Source organism: Anolis sagrei, chromosome 2 (genome assembly GCF_037176765.1).
Source record: "Anolis sagrei isolate rAnoSag1 chromosome 2, rAnoSag1.mat, whole genome shotgun sequence".
Taxonomy (NCBI): Eukaryota; Metazoa; Chordata; class Lepidosauria; order Squamata; family Dactyloidae; genus Anolis; species Anolis sagrei.
The window spans coordinates 15,937,656-15,950,594 of record NC_090022.1 but is presented as its reverse complement, the minus strand read 5'-3'; the positions used below and the strand labels follow the sequence as shown (position 1 = coordinate 15,950,594).

Here is a 12,939-nt window from a genome sequence, read left to right as displayed (position 1 = left end):
GTCAAGGTCTATTTTCCCCAAACTCTACCACTTTTCACATTTGGGAATATTGAGTATTCGTGCCAAGTTTGGTCCAGTCCCATTACTGTCCCACCACTGGCCCAGTTCAGATATCAGCCAGCATGCCAACACCTTAAATCAAGAAACAGTTTTCTAAGATCTACAGAGACACTTGCTGGAACACCTCAGCAAGCGAGAGTCCAAAAGTGGCAGGCTCAGACCCAGCACCTCAATCCATGGGTGATACCAGATGAGAGACTCCCCCCTGGGCACACAGAGGACTGGGCGACTTGGAAGGCGCTGAACAGACTGTGCTCTGGCACCACAAGATGCAGAGCCAACCTCGAGAAATGGGGCCACAAAGTGGAATCCTTGATATGCGAATGTGGAGAAGAGCAAAGCACAGACCACCTGCTGCAATGCAACCTGAGCCCTGCCGCATGCACGATGGAGGACCTTCTTGCAGCAACACCAGAAGCACTCCAAGTGGCCAGATACTGGTCAAAGGACATTTAATCAACTACCAAACTCACAAATGATGTATTTTGTCTGTTTGTTTGCTTTGTTCTGTTAGAAATGTAATATAATTGACTGGTTGCCCTGACACAACAAATAAATAACTATTTCATCCCCCCCCCCCACCTTCCCGCTGGTGCAGTGGGTTAAATAGCTTGCTGACCAAAAGGTTAGCGATCCGAATCCAGGGATCAGGGTGAGCTCCTGCTGTTAGGTCCAGCTTCTGCCAATCTAGCAGTGTGAAAATATGCACATGTGAGTAGATCAATAGGTGCCGCTTCTGTGGGAAGGTAACGGCGCTCCATGCAGTCATGCTGGCCATATGACCTCAGAGGTGTCTATGGACAACGCCGGCTCTTCAGTTTAGAAATGGAGATGAGCACCAACCCCCCGAGTCGGACATGACTAGACTTAATGTCAGGAGAAACCTTCACCTTTCCCTTAATTATTTCATGCCAGTTTGAAGCAGATTTTTTAAAGAGTTTCAAGTACAGGCAAACCCACCTCACTGCGGGAATGATATCTCTGGGATGCTGGGACTGGAAATGGTTTATTGTAATGGTTTCCTGAAACCATTTTGATGGTATTTATTTCACGTGTCAAGTGTGAGACAGGAGAGAAGATAGGACGTCTGTCTTTTGATAAATAAAAATGTTGATAGCTTAGAGCAATATTTCTCAACCTTCCTAATGCCACAACCCCTTAATACAGAGGAGGAGTCATCAGCTGCTTTCCAGAAAGAGGAAGGCTGAGAAACGAAAGTAATAAGGCGATCAGCTTTGTCTGTTCTCTGCAGCAGAGGAGCATTGGTAGCCATGGCCTCTGGAGACCTTGTGAAGAAGCTTTGTGGGGAACTGGCCTGCTCCATCTGCCTGGAGTCTTTCAAGGCGCCTGTGAGCCTCTCCTGCGGGCACCATTTCTGCCAAGCCTGCCTGGATCAAGGCAGGGAGGAGGAAGAGGTCCCCTGCCCACAATGCAGGGAGAAAGTGCCGAAAAGGGGCATCAAGCGGAATTGGAAGCTGGCAAACTTGGTGGAGATCGCCACGGAAATGGAGAAAGAAAAGGGGAGACTCTGCCAAAGGCACCAGGAGCCCCTGAAGCTCTTCTGCAAGGACCACGAAGAACTCATCTGCCTGGTGTGTGACAGGTCGAAGGAGCACGAAAACCACCAGGTGATCCCTCTGGATGAAGCATCAAAGGAGTACAAGGTAGGGCGGGGGGTTAAATAGGTACCCCTAACAAGGTGTTGTGGTACATCTCCACCCCATAATACAGGTCTGTGACTGGAGTTCCATATTTCCCCAGGCTCTGATGTTTTCAGGGATCAAGGGTGCACCTACATTGTAGAATTAATGCAGTTCGATTCCACTTTAACTGGCATGGCTCAACGGTACAAATCATGGTAGCTGCAGTTGTATTTTGCATTTTCGCCGAAGTGTGCCACTGCCTTACCAAACCACAAATCCAAAATTCTATAGCACTGAGTCCTGGCAGTTAAAGTAATATTAAAGTGTGTTAATTCTTCAGTGTAGATCAGATATGGGCAAGCTAAGGCCAGGGGGCCAGATGCAGCCCCCCCCCCTCCCCCGGTGCTTGCCTCAGGCTGTCCTCGTTTTCCGTGTCCTCTTGACAAAAGGACACGGCAGCCATGTCCTTATGCCAAAAAAGATGGGGGAGGAAAACACGCAGCAGCTGACATAAGGATGGTGCGAGCGGTCCCGTCTTTATTAAAGGAGGAGAGCTCGAGGAAGGCATGCAGTGGCTGAGAGCCCTTTGGAGCACTCTCAACCACGGCCTGTCTTGCCCTCCTCCCGGCATAATGCCAAGAGGAAAGCCCAAGGATCGTGGGAGGGAGATTGGGGGGGGGATCGGGGCAGTCCCGCCTTCCTCCTGGCGTAAGGATAGGGCGAGGAGTCCCATCCTTTTGCTGGGAGGACAACTTGAGGATGACCCAGGCCCTGCCCTGACCCCTCCTGACCCCACCCTCTCCTGGACCCTCCCACTTCAAAGAGTGTGCCTGGCCCCCTCCCTCCCGGCCTGGCCCACAATGCGACTCCAAGACAAAAAAGTGAAGATGCACCATGAAACTTGAGCAACAGATACAAAAAGATCCCTGAACATTAGCAAGATCTGCCTGATGGTAACGCAGGAGAAACTGCTGCGAGAACACAGCCATACAGCCCGAAAACCATACAACACCCCAATATTTGGTTTGATTGCACAAACCAGCTATTCCAGTGCAGTTGCGTTCTCTCTGACAGCAGAGTGATACCAAATTGAGGAGTTTTATATCGCACTTCTCTTCATTGGCTCAGTTCTGCCAATTCAGCCATTCAGAGTCCCATGAGCAATTTGAGCAATTTATATGTGTGTGTGTGTGTCAGACAGTATTGGATTAGTGAGGAATAGTGGAAAGTGTGAAGAGGAAGAGAATCCCATCTTTTGATGTGATCTTGCTCCCATCATGCTGGCACAGAAGGGGATGGGACACATTGCCTCAAAGTAAGAGACAGGAATGTTGCGGGATTGTGAGCTATAGGTGGATTTTCACGGACAATATCTAGGGAGGGAGGGGGAAAACCGGCACCAGGATGAACCTGGCATCATACAATAAGGATGCAATGTCACTTTGCCTGCCTCCTGCGATAGCATCCATCAAGTGCATCTCCAAAATAACATTGATTAGTACAGGAATCAAACCTGGGATTTTCAGATACCTTTTTTTCATTTGGAGGGACTTTTTATGAGTAAAGATAATTGTGGAAGCAGTAGTAACAAAAGAAGAGTGTGCTTCCGATAGAGGCCAACATTGTCCAAAGCACCCATAAAATTCAATACTTGTGGTATGGTTGATGGTATGATCTTTGAAACCATTCTAAACCTTGACGAAAAGTAGTGACCAAGAGCTTTCTTTTCCTCTTCAGGATCAGATTTGGAATTATCTGGAGACTCTGAAGAAGGAGAGAGAGAAAATTCTGGCCTACAAAGCAGACACAGCACGAGAAAGCAAATATTTGCTTGTAAGTGGCATTGCTACTTGGTATATGACCTCCACAGAGAGCTAGACAGGGCAGGGGGAGTGTGTCCTTGTTGGTTCTCTTGGATATTTCAGTGGCTTTTAATCCCATCAACCAGGGTATCCTTCTGGATTGGCTCTCTGGAATGGGCCTTGGGGGCATTGCTTTGAGGTGGCTCCGCTCCTTGGAGAATCACACCCAGTTGACCTGTGGGGGTCCTGCAAGGTTCCTTTCTATCCCCCATGTCTGGATCTGTAGCTTTCTGGTGAAAGAATTGCCTCACAAACAAAGTTGGAAGGCTTTAATTCAAAAGCATGCAGTAGGGGATGCAACAAAATTCCAACTGCCAGTTTATTTCCCCCACGCCACCTATCCTTCATGCTGGCCCTTTCCCTTCATTGTCCCATTTCCATGGCAACCCTCTCCCTTGTTTCTAATATAGACAGGCCAGATGTAAGGCACGGCCTAATTTCCTGGCTTCACACAAACCAGGAAATAAGGTCATGACAGCCCATGCTTTTTAACATCTACATGAAACCACTGGGTGAAGTCATCCAGGGTTTTGGAGTTTCGTGCCATCTGGTCAGTCATGAGGCCAATCGGGGTATAGGGTGGCAACCTATGCTCAATGAGGTTACACTCCTCCCAAGGTCACAGGGCCACAGTCTGGTGGTCCTCCTGGATTCAGTGCTGCCACTTGATGCTATCAGCAGTGGCTGGGAGGGCCTTGGCACAATTAAAGCTCGTGTGCCAGCTGTGACCGTACCTCAACTTGGCCAAGGTGGTCCATGCCTTGGTTACAACTAGATTGGATTACTGCAATGCGCTCTACATGGAGCTGCCTTTGAAGATGGCCCGGAAATTGCAGCTGGTGCAAAGGTCAGCAGCCAGGCTTCTAACCAGAGCGAATTATATGGAGCGCACAACACCCCTATTAAAGCAGCTCCACTGGCTGCTGATGTGTTTCTGGTCCCAATTCAAAGTGCAGATTATGATCTATAAAGCCCTAAACAGTTCGGTGCCCCCCAATCTTTGTAACTGCATCTCTGCCTATGAACTGGCGTGGACTCTAATATCTGCCAAGGAAGCCCTCCTCTAAGTCCCACCAATGTCACAAGCATGATTTGTGGTGCCCCCCCCCCCCTCAATTTTGGAGATCAAACAAGCCCCTACACTGTCCTTGAAAGCCTGGGTGTTTCAGCTAGCATTTGAGAATGAGTAGTCCCTAGTGACATATGCCCAGTCCCTAGTTCGCCAGATAGTTCTCTGGTCTCTGCACTTCATCCAGCTTCCAGGCCCTGTGGTACGCCGCTTTGCACTATCCCATGTTCACACAGGCTAGAAAAAGTATTTTTGGTTTTTGTCGAGCATTGTTTTGATGGTGCTGCTTTATATTCTTTTTTATACTCTATTTAACTTTGTTCTTATCTGGATTGTTAGGGAGATGGTGGCAGGGTATAAGAATACAGTTGCTATTCTTGTTGTTGATGATGATGATGTTGACTTGAATGTGAGTCTGAATAAACTGAATTTCTTTTTTCAAAAATATCTCACATTGTAAGAGACATGGCAGCCTACAGAAAATACTGACCCAAACCCATTCCAGTGGCAGGCCCTTGCAGGCCTTCACAAACCACTTTCACCACTGGATATTGACTTTTTCTTTGTGAAGAGATGTAAGCTCCACTTCAAAGGAATGTGGAGAATTCACTCCAAAGACCCTCTTTCTGCCTCTCACAACTGTTTCTCCTTTCCTTTATACTAGAAGAAAACCCAAAGAGAGAAGGAGAAGACTGTGGCTGCATTCAGGCTCATGCACCAGTTCCTTGAAGAACAAGAGAGGAATCTGCTGGCAAAAATGGAAGAGGTGGAGAAGGAGATTTCAGCCAAAGAGGAGGAACATCTGGCCAGACTCTCAGAGGAGCTCTCCTCTCTCTCGAAACTCATCCAAGAGATGGAGGAGAAGCATCAGCAGCCGGCAAGTCAACTCCTCCAGGTAAGGCCCATATTGTCCCCATGGATGGCTGAGACAGTGACACTTCAGTTTTCTCATGGTTCTGTGTGCACAAACTATTGTGTGACATTACCTTTGTGCTGTGTTTACAAGGCAAAGAAGAAACATAAATGAATTTAACACTAACCACAGCCGACAGGGAGCTCTAGCGTGGAGTGGTCCATGGGGTCACAAAGAGTCGGAAGCGACTGAATGAATAAACAACAACAACACTAGCTTGGGTTCCACCTCTAAGAGATACGATCGGTCTGGTGTAAGTTTTTCAAGCTGTATGGCCATGTTCTCACAACCTCTGAGGGTGCCTGCAATAGATGCAGGCAAAACATCAGGAGAGAATGCTTCTGGAACATGGCCATACAGCTCGAAAAACATACAGCAACCCAGTGATTCCAGCCACAAAAGCCGACAACACATCAGATCAATTGATCACACAAAACATCTCAAAAATTGTACACAGTCTGGCTGCAGAATTTATTTTAATCAACTTTCAGAAAAGACGAATACATCATTTTTGACATCATCTCCCTGTGTTTCAAAACCGTTTGTCCATCTATCAATAGGCTTTTGCATTCCCTTATTAAAAATGAATGAACCACGGTCTTCACCACTGTCTACACCTCTACATCAGACATGAAGGGCTTCTTTCAGGGGTCCAAATCGGTGATAGTCCAATGGGAAAGTTCAGAACCATAGGCAGGATGTTTAACTTTTCCAAATGCCTCAAAATGTTCTTTCTTCCCTTCATTTACAGGATATCAGAAGCACCTTAGAGGGGTAAGTTCGTTTCCTCTCCTCCTCTCACTAAAGCTCAGATTTCAACACGAAATACACAATTCTCAAAAGCAGCAGCGCATTGCAGGAGTCTATGTTTCGCTGGTGGCCACAGACAGAATTGGACTGGATGGACAACAAGATCCCTTCAATTCTGTAATTCTGTGCTGCATTAAAGCAATTTGACAACAACAACAGCAACAGCAACAACTTAAATTTGTTGTACACCTCCCCTCAGGACTTGAGGCAGGACACAATCCAGCCAAAGCACATCACTATGAATACATACCATAAAATGGGAACACCATCAGAAAACAACATATACTAAAATACATGACACAAGGATTCAAATGCAGTACCAACAGAATGTCAAGTTCACAGTTTAAAAAATTGTCTTGAACTGCCATGGCTCAATGCTTGGAAACTAGGCACCAGCACGCTTTGGCAAAGAAGGCCCCGTAAATGATTACATAGCACTGAGCCATGGGAGAGTTAAAGTGGTGTCAAACTGCATTCGTTCTCTTTGTGCATCCTCGGATAGTGTTCTTTCTCCTCCAGGTATAAGAACAAGGAGACATTTGAGACTTCTGCAGCCTTTCCTCCTGCCCTGAAGTGGAAGATCTGGGACTTCCGTGATTTCACTCCCTTTCTGAAGGGTGTCATGAAGCAATTTAGAGGTAAGGGAGAATGTCTGCAAGGATCTTCATGAGATGTGACATTGGTCTGAAAGGGGGAAAAAGATCCAAAGCATTCAGAAAGTTAGAGCCACTATTAGAATGCCAAGCGAAACAATTTCAAATGTGAAACAAAATTGTATTATTTTCTGTATTGATTTATTTGGTACTGTTTCATTATCCAGGCAAGGGAAGATTATTATTGTTGCTGCTGCTGCTGCTGCTGTTGTTGTTATTATTATTATTATTATTATTATTATTATTATTATTTTACTGGCACAAAAAGACAGTATGTCACAGCAAACGAGATCTATATGCTGGATTTCGTATCACAAAATCACAAGTTGAACACTTCCCAAGCGTCTAGGACTGTGTGATGTATTTTTGAATGATGTGCACAGATCCAAGTAAGGTGGCTTTTTGCAGTTGACAGGTTATGATTTTGTCAATGTTTATTGTTTCCAAATGCCGGCTGAGATCTTTTGGCATGACACCCATTATTATTATTATTATTATTATTATTATTATTATTATTATTATTATCCTTCTTTATCTCCCCGAAGAGGACTCATTGCAGCTTGAGGGTTGAAGGAGTTAAACCATTTCCCCCCACCCATGTCGCCATCGCCAAAACAACCATTGCTTATGATATGGTGAAGGGGGAGGGGGGAAATAACGGGGGAAACGGTTTTCCTCCTTCAACTTCCCCAACCTCCCCCTGCCCATAAAATGGACTATCCTTCTCTGTCTAGGCCCATTTTGGAGTCCGCCTGGATCATGGAACAGTGCCATTTCTTTTCTTTTCCATTTTATTTCAAGTGTGGAATCACATTTCAGTTGTGAAGCAAAACTAAATGAAAATGGAGAGGACCCCGATCGGCCTTACTCTGGTTCATGCAACCTGCAATTGTGAGAACTGGTTGAGTACAAGTTGCACATTAGGAAAACCGTATGTTGTGGGGCACCCATTACTTTATCAGCAAGCTGTAGTATTACGTGGTCTTGATTCAAAGGGGAATATGAACATTGGACAGCCAGCCCTCCACATTCGCAGGAGTGAAGGATGTGGCATCTCCAGGCAAAGGGGGAACTGTGGTTTAAAAAAACTGAGAGAATACCAAGAAATGTCTAGGGCCCCTTCTACACTACCATGTAAAAGCCATATTATCAAAAGAGATAATAATAATAATAATAATAATAATAATAATAATAATAATGAGGTTAGTTTGTATCCCACACCTCTTCCCAGAGGGACACAGTGCTTTCAACAATAAACAAATACCATAAATAATATAGCACTGACACTCATCACATATAATTTAATGCAACAAAAAATAGTATAAATAGTAGTAAAACAAATTTAAAAACTTTCCCTCTAAATACAGTAGAAATATATGCGCCGTTGAAAACAAGCCAATTCCTATGATCAGGATATCCAGCATTACGGGTTATAGTTCAGCCATTGAAGTCCTGTCCGCTAAGGTGGTTAATGCTCGTCAGCATTATCAAAAGCCTGCTGGAATAGCCAGGTTTTTAACTCCTTCCTGAAAAATAAAAGACTGGGTATTTGCCTATTTCCTTGGAGAGGACCAAGGAAATAGGCAAGAGTTGGGGGCCACTACCAAGAAGGCCTCTCCCTCGTCCCCACCAACTTCACTTGTGAGGGAAGTGGGATCGATAGGAGGGCCTCCCTGGCTGATCTTAAGGCCCAAAATAATTATCTGCTTTGAACTGGAATATATGAGTATACACTGCCATATAATCCAATTCAAAGCAGATAATCGGGATGTTATATGGCAGTGTAGAAGCGACCTAGGTTGCCCAGTGAGAAGTTGACCATCTGAAAGAAGTTGCACTTGGAGATTCTTTGAGAGGTTTTCTCTGTAGGGATCTCTATTCCCCCAGCATGACATTACAATTGAGTCACTCTGGAGGACTTGGAGACTCCCAGAGATAATGTTTTGATCAATGAGATGTAACTCTCTACAAGTAAAGTCACACTACATCTCTTGGGTGCAGGATCTCAGCCTTCCTCTGTTGGTTATTCCTGGGTTTCTGAGAGTCACCATGTTGTGCGAAGCCTCACTCTCTTTTTTCTCCCTCCAGCCTCTCTGGAATCTGGCCTTCAGCAGGAAAAAGGTAAAACAAACAAACAGATTTTTTCACAGAAGGTTGCATTGAGGCCGAGAGAGTAGTTAACTTGTCTGAGTAGATTTTTAAAGCTCTGAACAAATGGCATGTGTCTGGATTCTGTATACAATTCCCCAAAGAGTGTCAAAATATTGTCGAAGGCTTTCATGGCTGGAATCACTAGGTTCTTGTGGGTTTTTTCGGGCTATAGAGCCATGTTCTAGAGGCATTTCTCCTGACGTTTCACCTGCATCTATGGCAAGCATCCTCAGAGGTAGTGAGGTCTGTTGGAATTAGGACAATGGGTTGTTACTTCAACCAAAGAAGTCAGCCATAGCAGAGCACCTGATGAACCAGCCTGGACACAGCATATTATTTGAGAACACAGAAATGCTGGACCACTCCAACAACCACCACGTCAGACTACACAGAGAAGCCATTGCAATCCACAAGCATGTGGACAATTTCAACAGAAAGGAAGAGACCATGAAAATGAACAAAATCTGGCCACCAGTATTAAAAAACTCTAAAATTACAACAGCAAAACAACAGAGAGGAAACAACCAGGCACAGATTAACACCTCCCAGCAAGAGATTTTCCCAGGCTCAGGCAGGCCTTCAAATGCTAATGAAAGTGATCAGCTGAAACATTCACACCTAACTGCAGCAGGGAAGAGCTCCTTGCCCCACCCCAGCCATTCCACAGATATATAAACCCATTGTCCTAATTCCAACAGACCTCATACCTCTGAGGATGCTTGCCATAGATGCAGGTGAAACGTCAGGAGAAATGCCTCTAGAACATGGCTCTATAGCCCGAAAAAACCCACAAGAACCTAGTGTCAAAATAACCCGAACACTGACTTTTTTATGGCTCTTTACTTCAAGCTTATTTTAGTGGCGCACATTATGCACCCCTAGATAAAGAATAAGTCTCCTTCCCCAATGTGAGATATGTGGGAATTTAATATTGGCATAAAGCCAGGTGATTAGTCTGCCCTTAAATTCTTTCCGACTTCTGGTAAACCGAGACGATCCTGTCATAGGGTTTCCTGGGGCGGAGAGTGTGGGATTGGCACAAGGTTACCCTGTGGGTTTCCATGATGGAGGGGGATTTGAACCCGGGTCCCTAGAGTCATAGTCCCATCACTCCATGCTGAAGTGTTGGCCGTAGGAAGAAGAGTAACATAATGTAGAACCAATCTAGATTTGAGAGGGCAAGAGAATATTCCCCTGTCATTTTTAAAGAATCAGAGATGGAAGCTTATCCTTCCTTCCTTCCTTCCTTCTTTCCTTCCTTCCTTCCTTCCTTCCTCCCTCCCTCCCTCCCTACCTCCCTCCCTCCCTCCCTCCCTCCCTCCCTTTCTTTCTTTCTTTCTTTCTTTCTTTCTCACTTCACCCCGATCTGCTTCTACACCAACAGCACACGTGACTCTGGATCCAGACACAGCCCATCCTCAGCTCATCCTCTCTGAAGATCGCAGGCATGTGACACGTGGAGAGAAACAGCAAGATCTTCCTGACAATCCTGAGAGATTCGATGTTTATCTTTTTGTGCTGGGCCAGGAGGGATTTACTGGGGGCAGGCATTTTTGGGAAGTCATTGTGAAGAATGGGGAAGAATGGCTTGTGGGAGTTGCCAGAAAGTCTGTGCAGAGAAGGGGCGCAATTCCCTGTTCCCATGACACTGGGATCTGGCGAGTGGGAAAGTCAGGAGGTATAGGTATGCCCCTATCTTTGACTCTGAGAGAGGAGCCCAAGAGGGTCCGAGTGACTCTGAACTATGAAGGGGGTCGGGTGGCCTTTTACGATGCAGACTCAGCAGCCCTGATCTTGGAATACCCTCCAGCCTCTTTCTCAGGAGAGACCCTCCTTCCCTTCTTTTATGTGAATGAAAAAACCCAACTGGAGCTCTCTCCCTAAGGATGGAGATGAGCAACGTCCAAAGATTCCCACCAGCCAAGCTTTATCTCTAGAGATGTGGGGTTGTGGGTTGTTTTTGCTCTCTTTCTGAAGCCTCTCTGCTCTCTCTTTACATCTGTGTCAAAACCTGACTGGGAGGCTGGAGTGTGAATGATGAAGCCACTCCTCATGGCAGTGCTCCGCTCAGGGATCAGCCGGGGACTTCCTCCCCCCATTTGGAAAGCCAGCCACAACAAGAACAACAAAGAGGGAAGAAAAGATCCAAATCTGTTTTTTGTCAAGAATCCCATTTATTGGAATTCAGTTGTAAATCTATTTGCTCTTGCATTTCCTGGTGTTTCCCAGGGATGTAGGCAGGATTTGGCTGATAAGTTAAACAAAACGGGTGCTAAGCCTTGTCTCATCTCCTGGCCAACTTGAAGCAATGTATTTCCTTCTTCTGTCCTCTTAGTGGCCCTTGTCCTGCGTAGAAGTTACACATTAGGGAACTCAAATGTTGTGGTGCTCCCATTTCTTTATAAACAATCCATCGTTTTTCATGATCTGCATCATCAAAGGCTTTGCTATAAATGATAAAGCACGGATTGATTTTCCTCTGAAATACTGTTCTGCACTCTGTTATCCAACATATGTATCAATAGGACCCCTTGTGCCTCTTTGTTTTCTGAACGCAGCTTGGACAGCTGGTGTATTTACTCCGTATATAATAAAATACTTGTTTTGGTAATGTTTGAGTATTTCTTTATTTTTATTTATTTCCTATATTTATATCCTGCCTTTCTCTACCCCAGAGGAGACTCAAGGCGGCTTAAGCACAGGCAATAATTCAGTGCCTTCACACCAATATACAGTTAAAATATATGGGGAATATCAAAAATCAAAATTAAATAGATTAAAATCAAAATTAAATGCATTATAAAACATTACTCTCAGTATAAAACCACACAATCCGCAATCATAATACATGTCATTCCCATAGTCATTGCACATAATTCCAGTTAATCTAAATGCGCTATGGTTCCTTTCTGAAGGCTTGATCCCAGAGCCACGTTTTCACTCTTTTTCCAAAGGTCAGGATGATGTCAGGCACCAACCCTCCCCTCATAATTAAGGGATAAGGATTTATAGTTCTGCAAAGGGCAAGGGCACCAGACTACACAACAAGGGTTAAGTCTTGGCCACATTGCCAAGGCACTGACAACAACAAGGACCCCACGAGGCTTTTTTGGGAAATGGCTGGATCTTGGGGCTTCTGCCCTTTTGTGAGAGATCTAGTTCGCCAAGGGCCAGACAATGGATTCTGTTGCTGCCTGACCCAGCACTCACAACTGGGTTCCTGTTTCCTTTTTTTGTGACTCTCTGACTTATGCACTGGACTATTTATCATATCCATGACCACGAACTCTCTATTGGTGCCTGACTTGAGATACTGACAGCCTCCGTTTCCGCGGATCCTTTTCAAAGTTTATGAAGCCTCCAGTTTGTGCCATAATAAAGATCAAATATTGTAATAAACTCTATGGGGTGGGATCGGGTTCCCCTTATGAACTATGTATAAGAAAATGCCATATATGTAACCCTTATGGATTCCCCTTGTACCCTTGCCCTCTCGACCCTTGCCCCACAAAATACTGTGACCAGGAACTGCCTGAGGGAGAGTCTCTACATCTCCCAAGACTCACCCTTGATTAATTCACCCTGCATGGAACCATAGCCATAATGGACCCTGCCCATTCTCTGAGCATGTCTGATGGGATAAGGGGACTTATGGACGCTCGGAATAAAAAGATTGTATTTGCATAAGGCATCGTTGATCCCCCCTGAGGTCCGATGCCGAAATAGTCATTCATATCCCCCCCCCCCCCCAGAGCTGCATCAGCTGGAGACATTTTTC

The 12,939-nt window shown here is 45.3% G+C and overlaps 1 protein-coding gene across 1 annotated transcript; it reads left to right on the top strand.

Annotated features, from left to right (window-relative positions):
• The first annotated feature begins 1,314 nt into the window (after positions 1–1,314).
• LOC137096348 (zinc finger protein RFP-like) lies at positions 1,315–11,399 on the top strand. Its single transcript, XM_067465506.1, has 7 exons — positions 1,315–1,724; positions 3,441–3,536; positions 5,299–5,529; positions 6,299–6,321; positions 6,877–6,995; positions 9,099–9,131; positions 10,546–11,399. The coding sequence occupies exons 1-7, from the start codon at positions 1,332–1,334 to the stop codon at positions 11,043–11,045; spliced, it is 1,395 nt and encodes a 464-aa protein (XP_067321607.1). The 5' UTR covers positions 1,315–1,331; the 3' UTR covers positions 11,046–11,399.
• Positions 11,400–12,939: the final 1,540 nt, after the last annotated feature.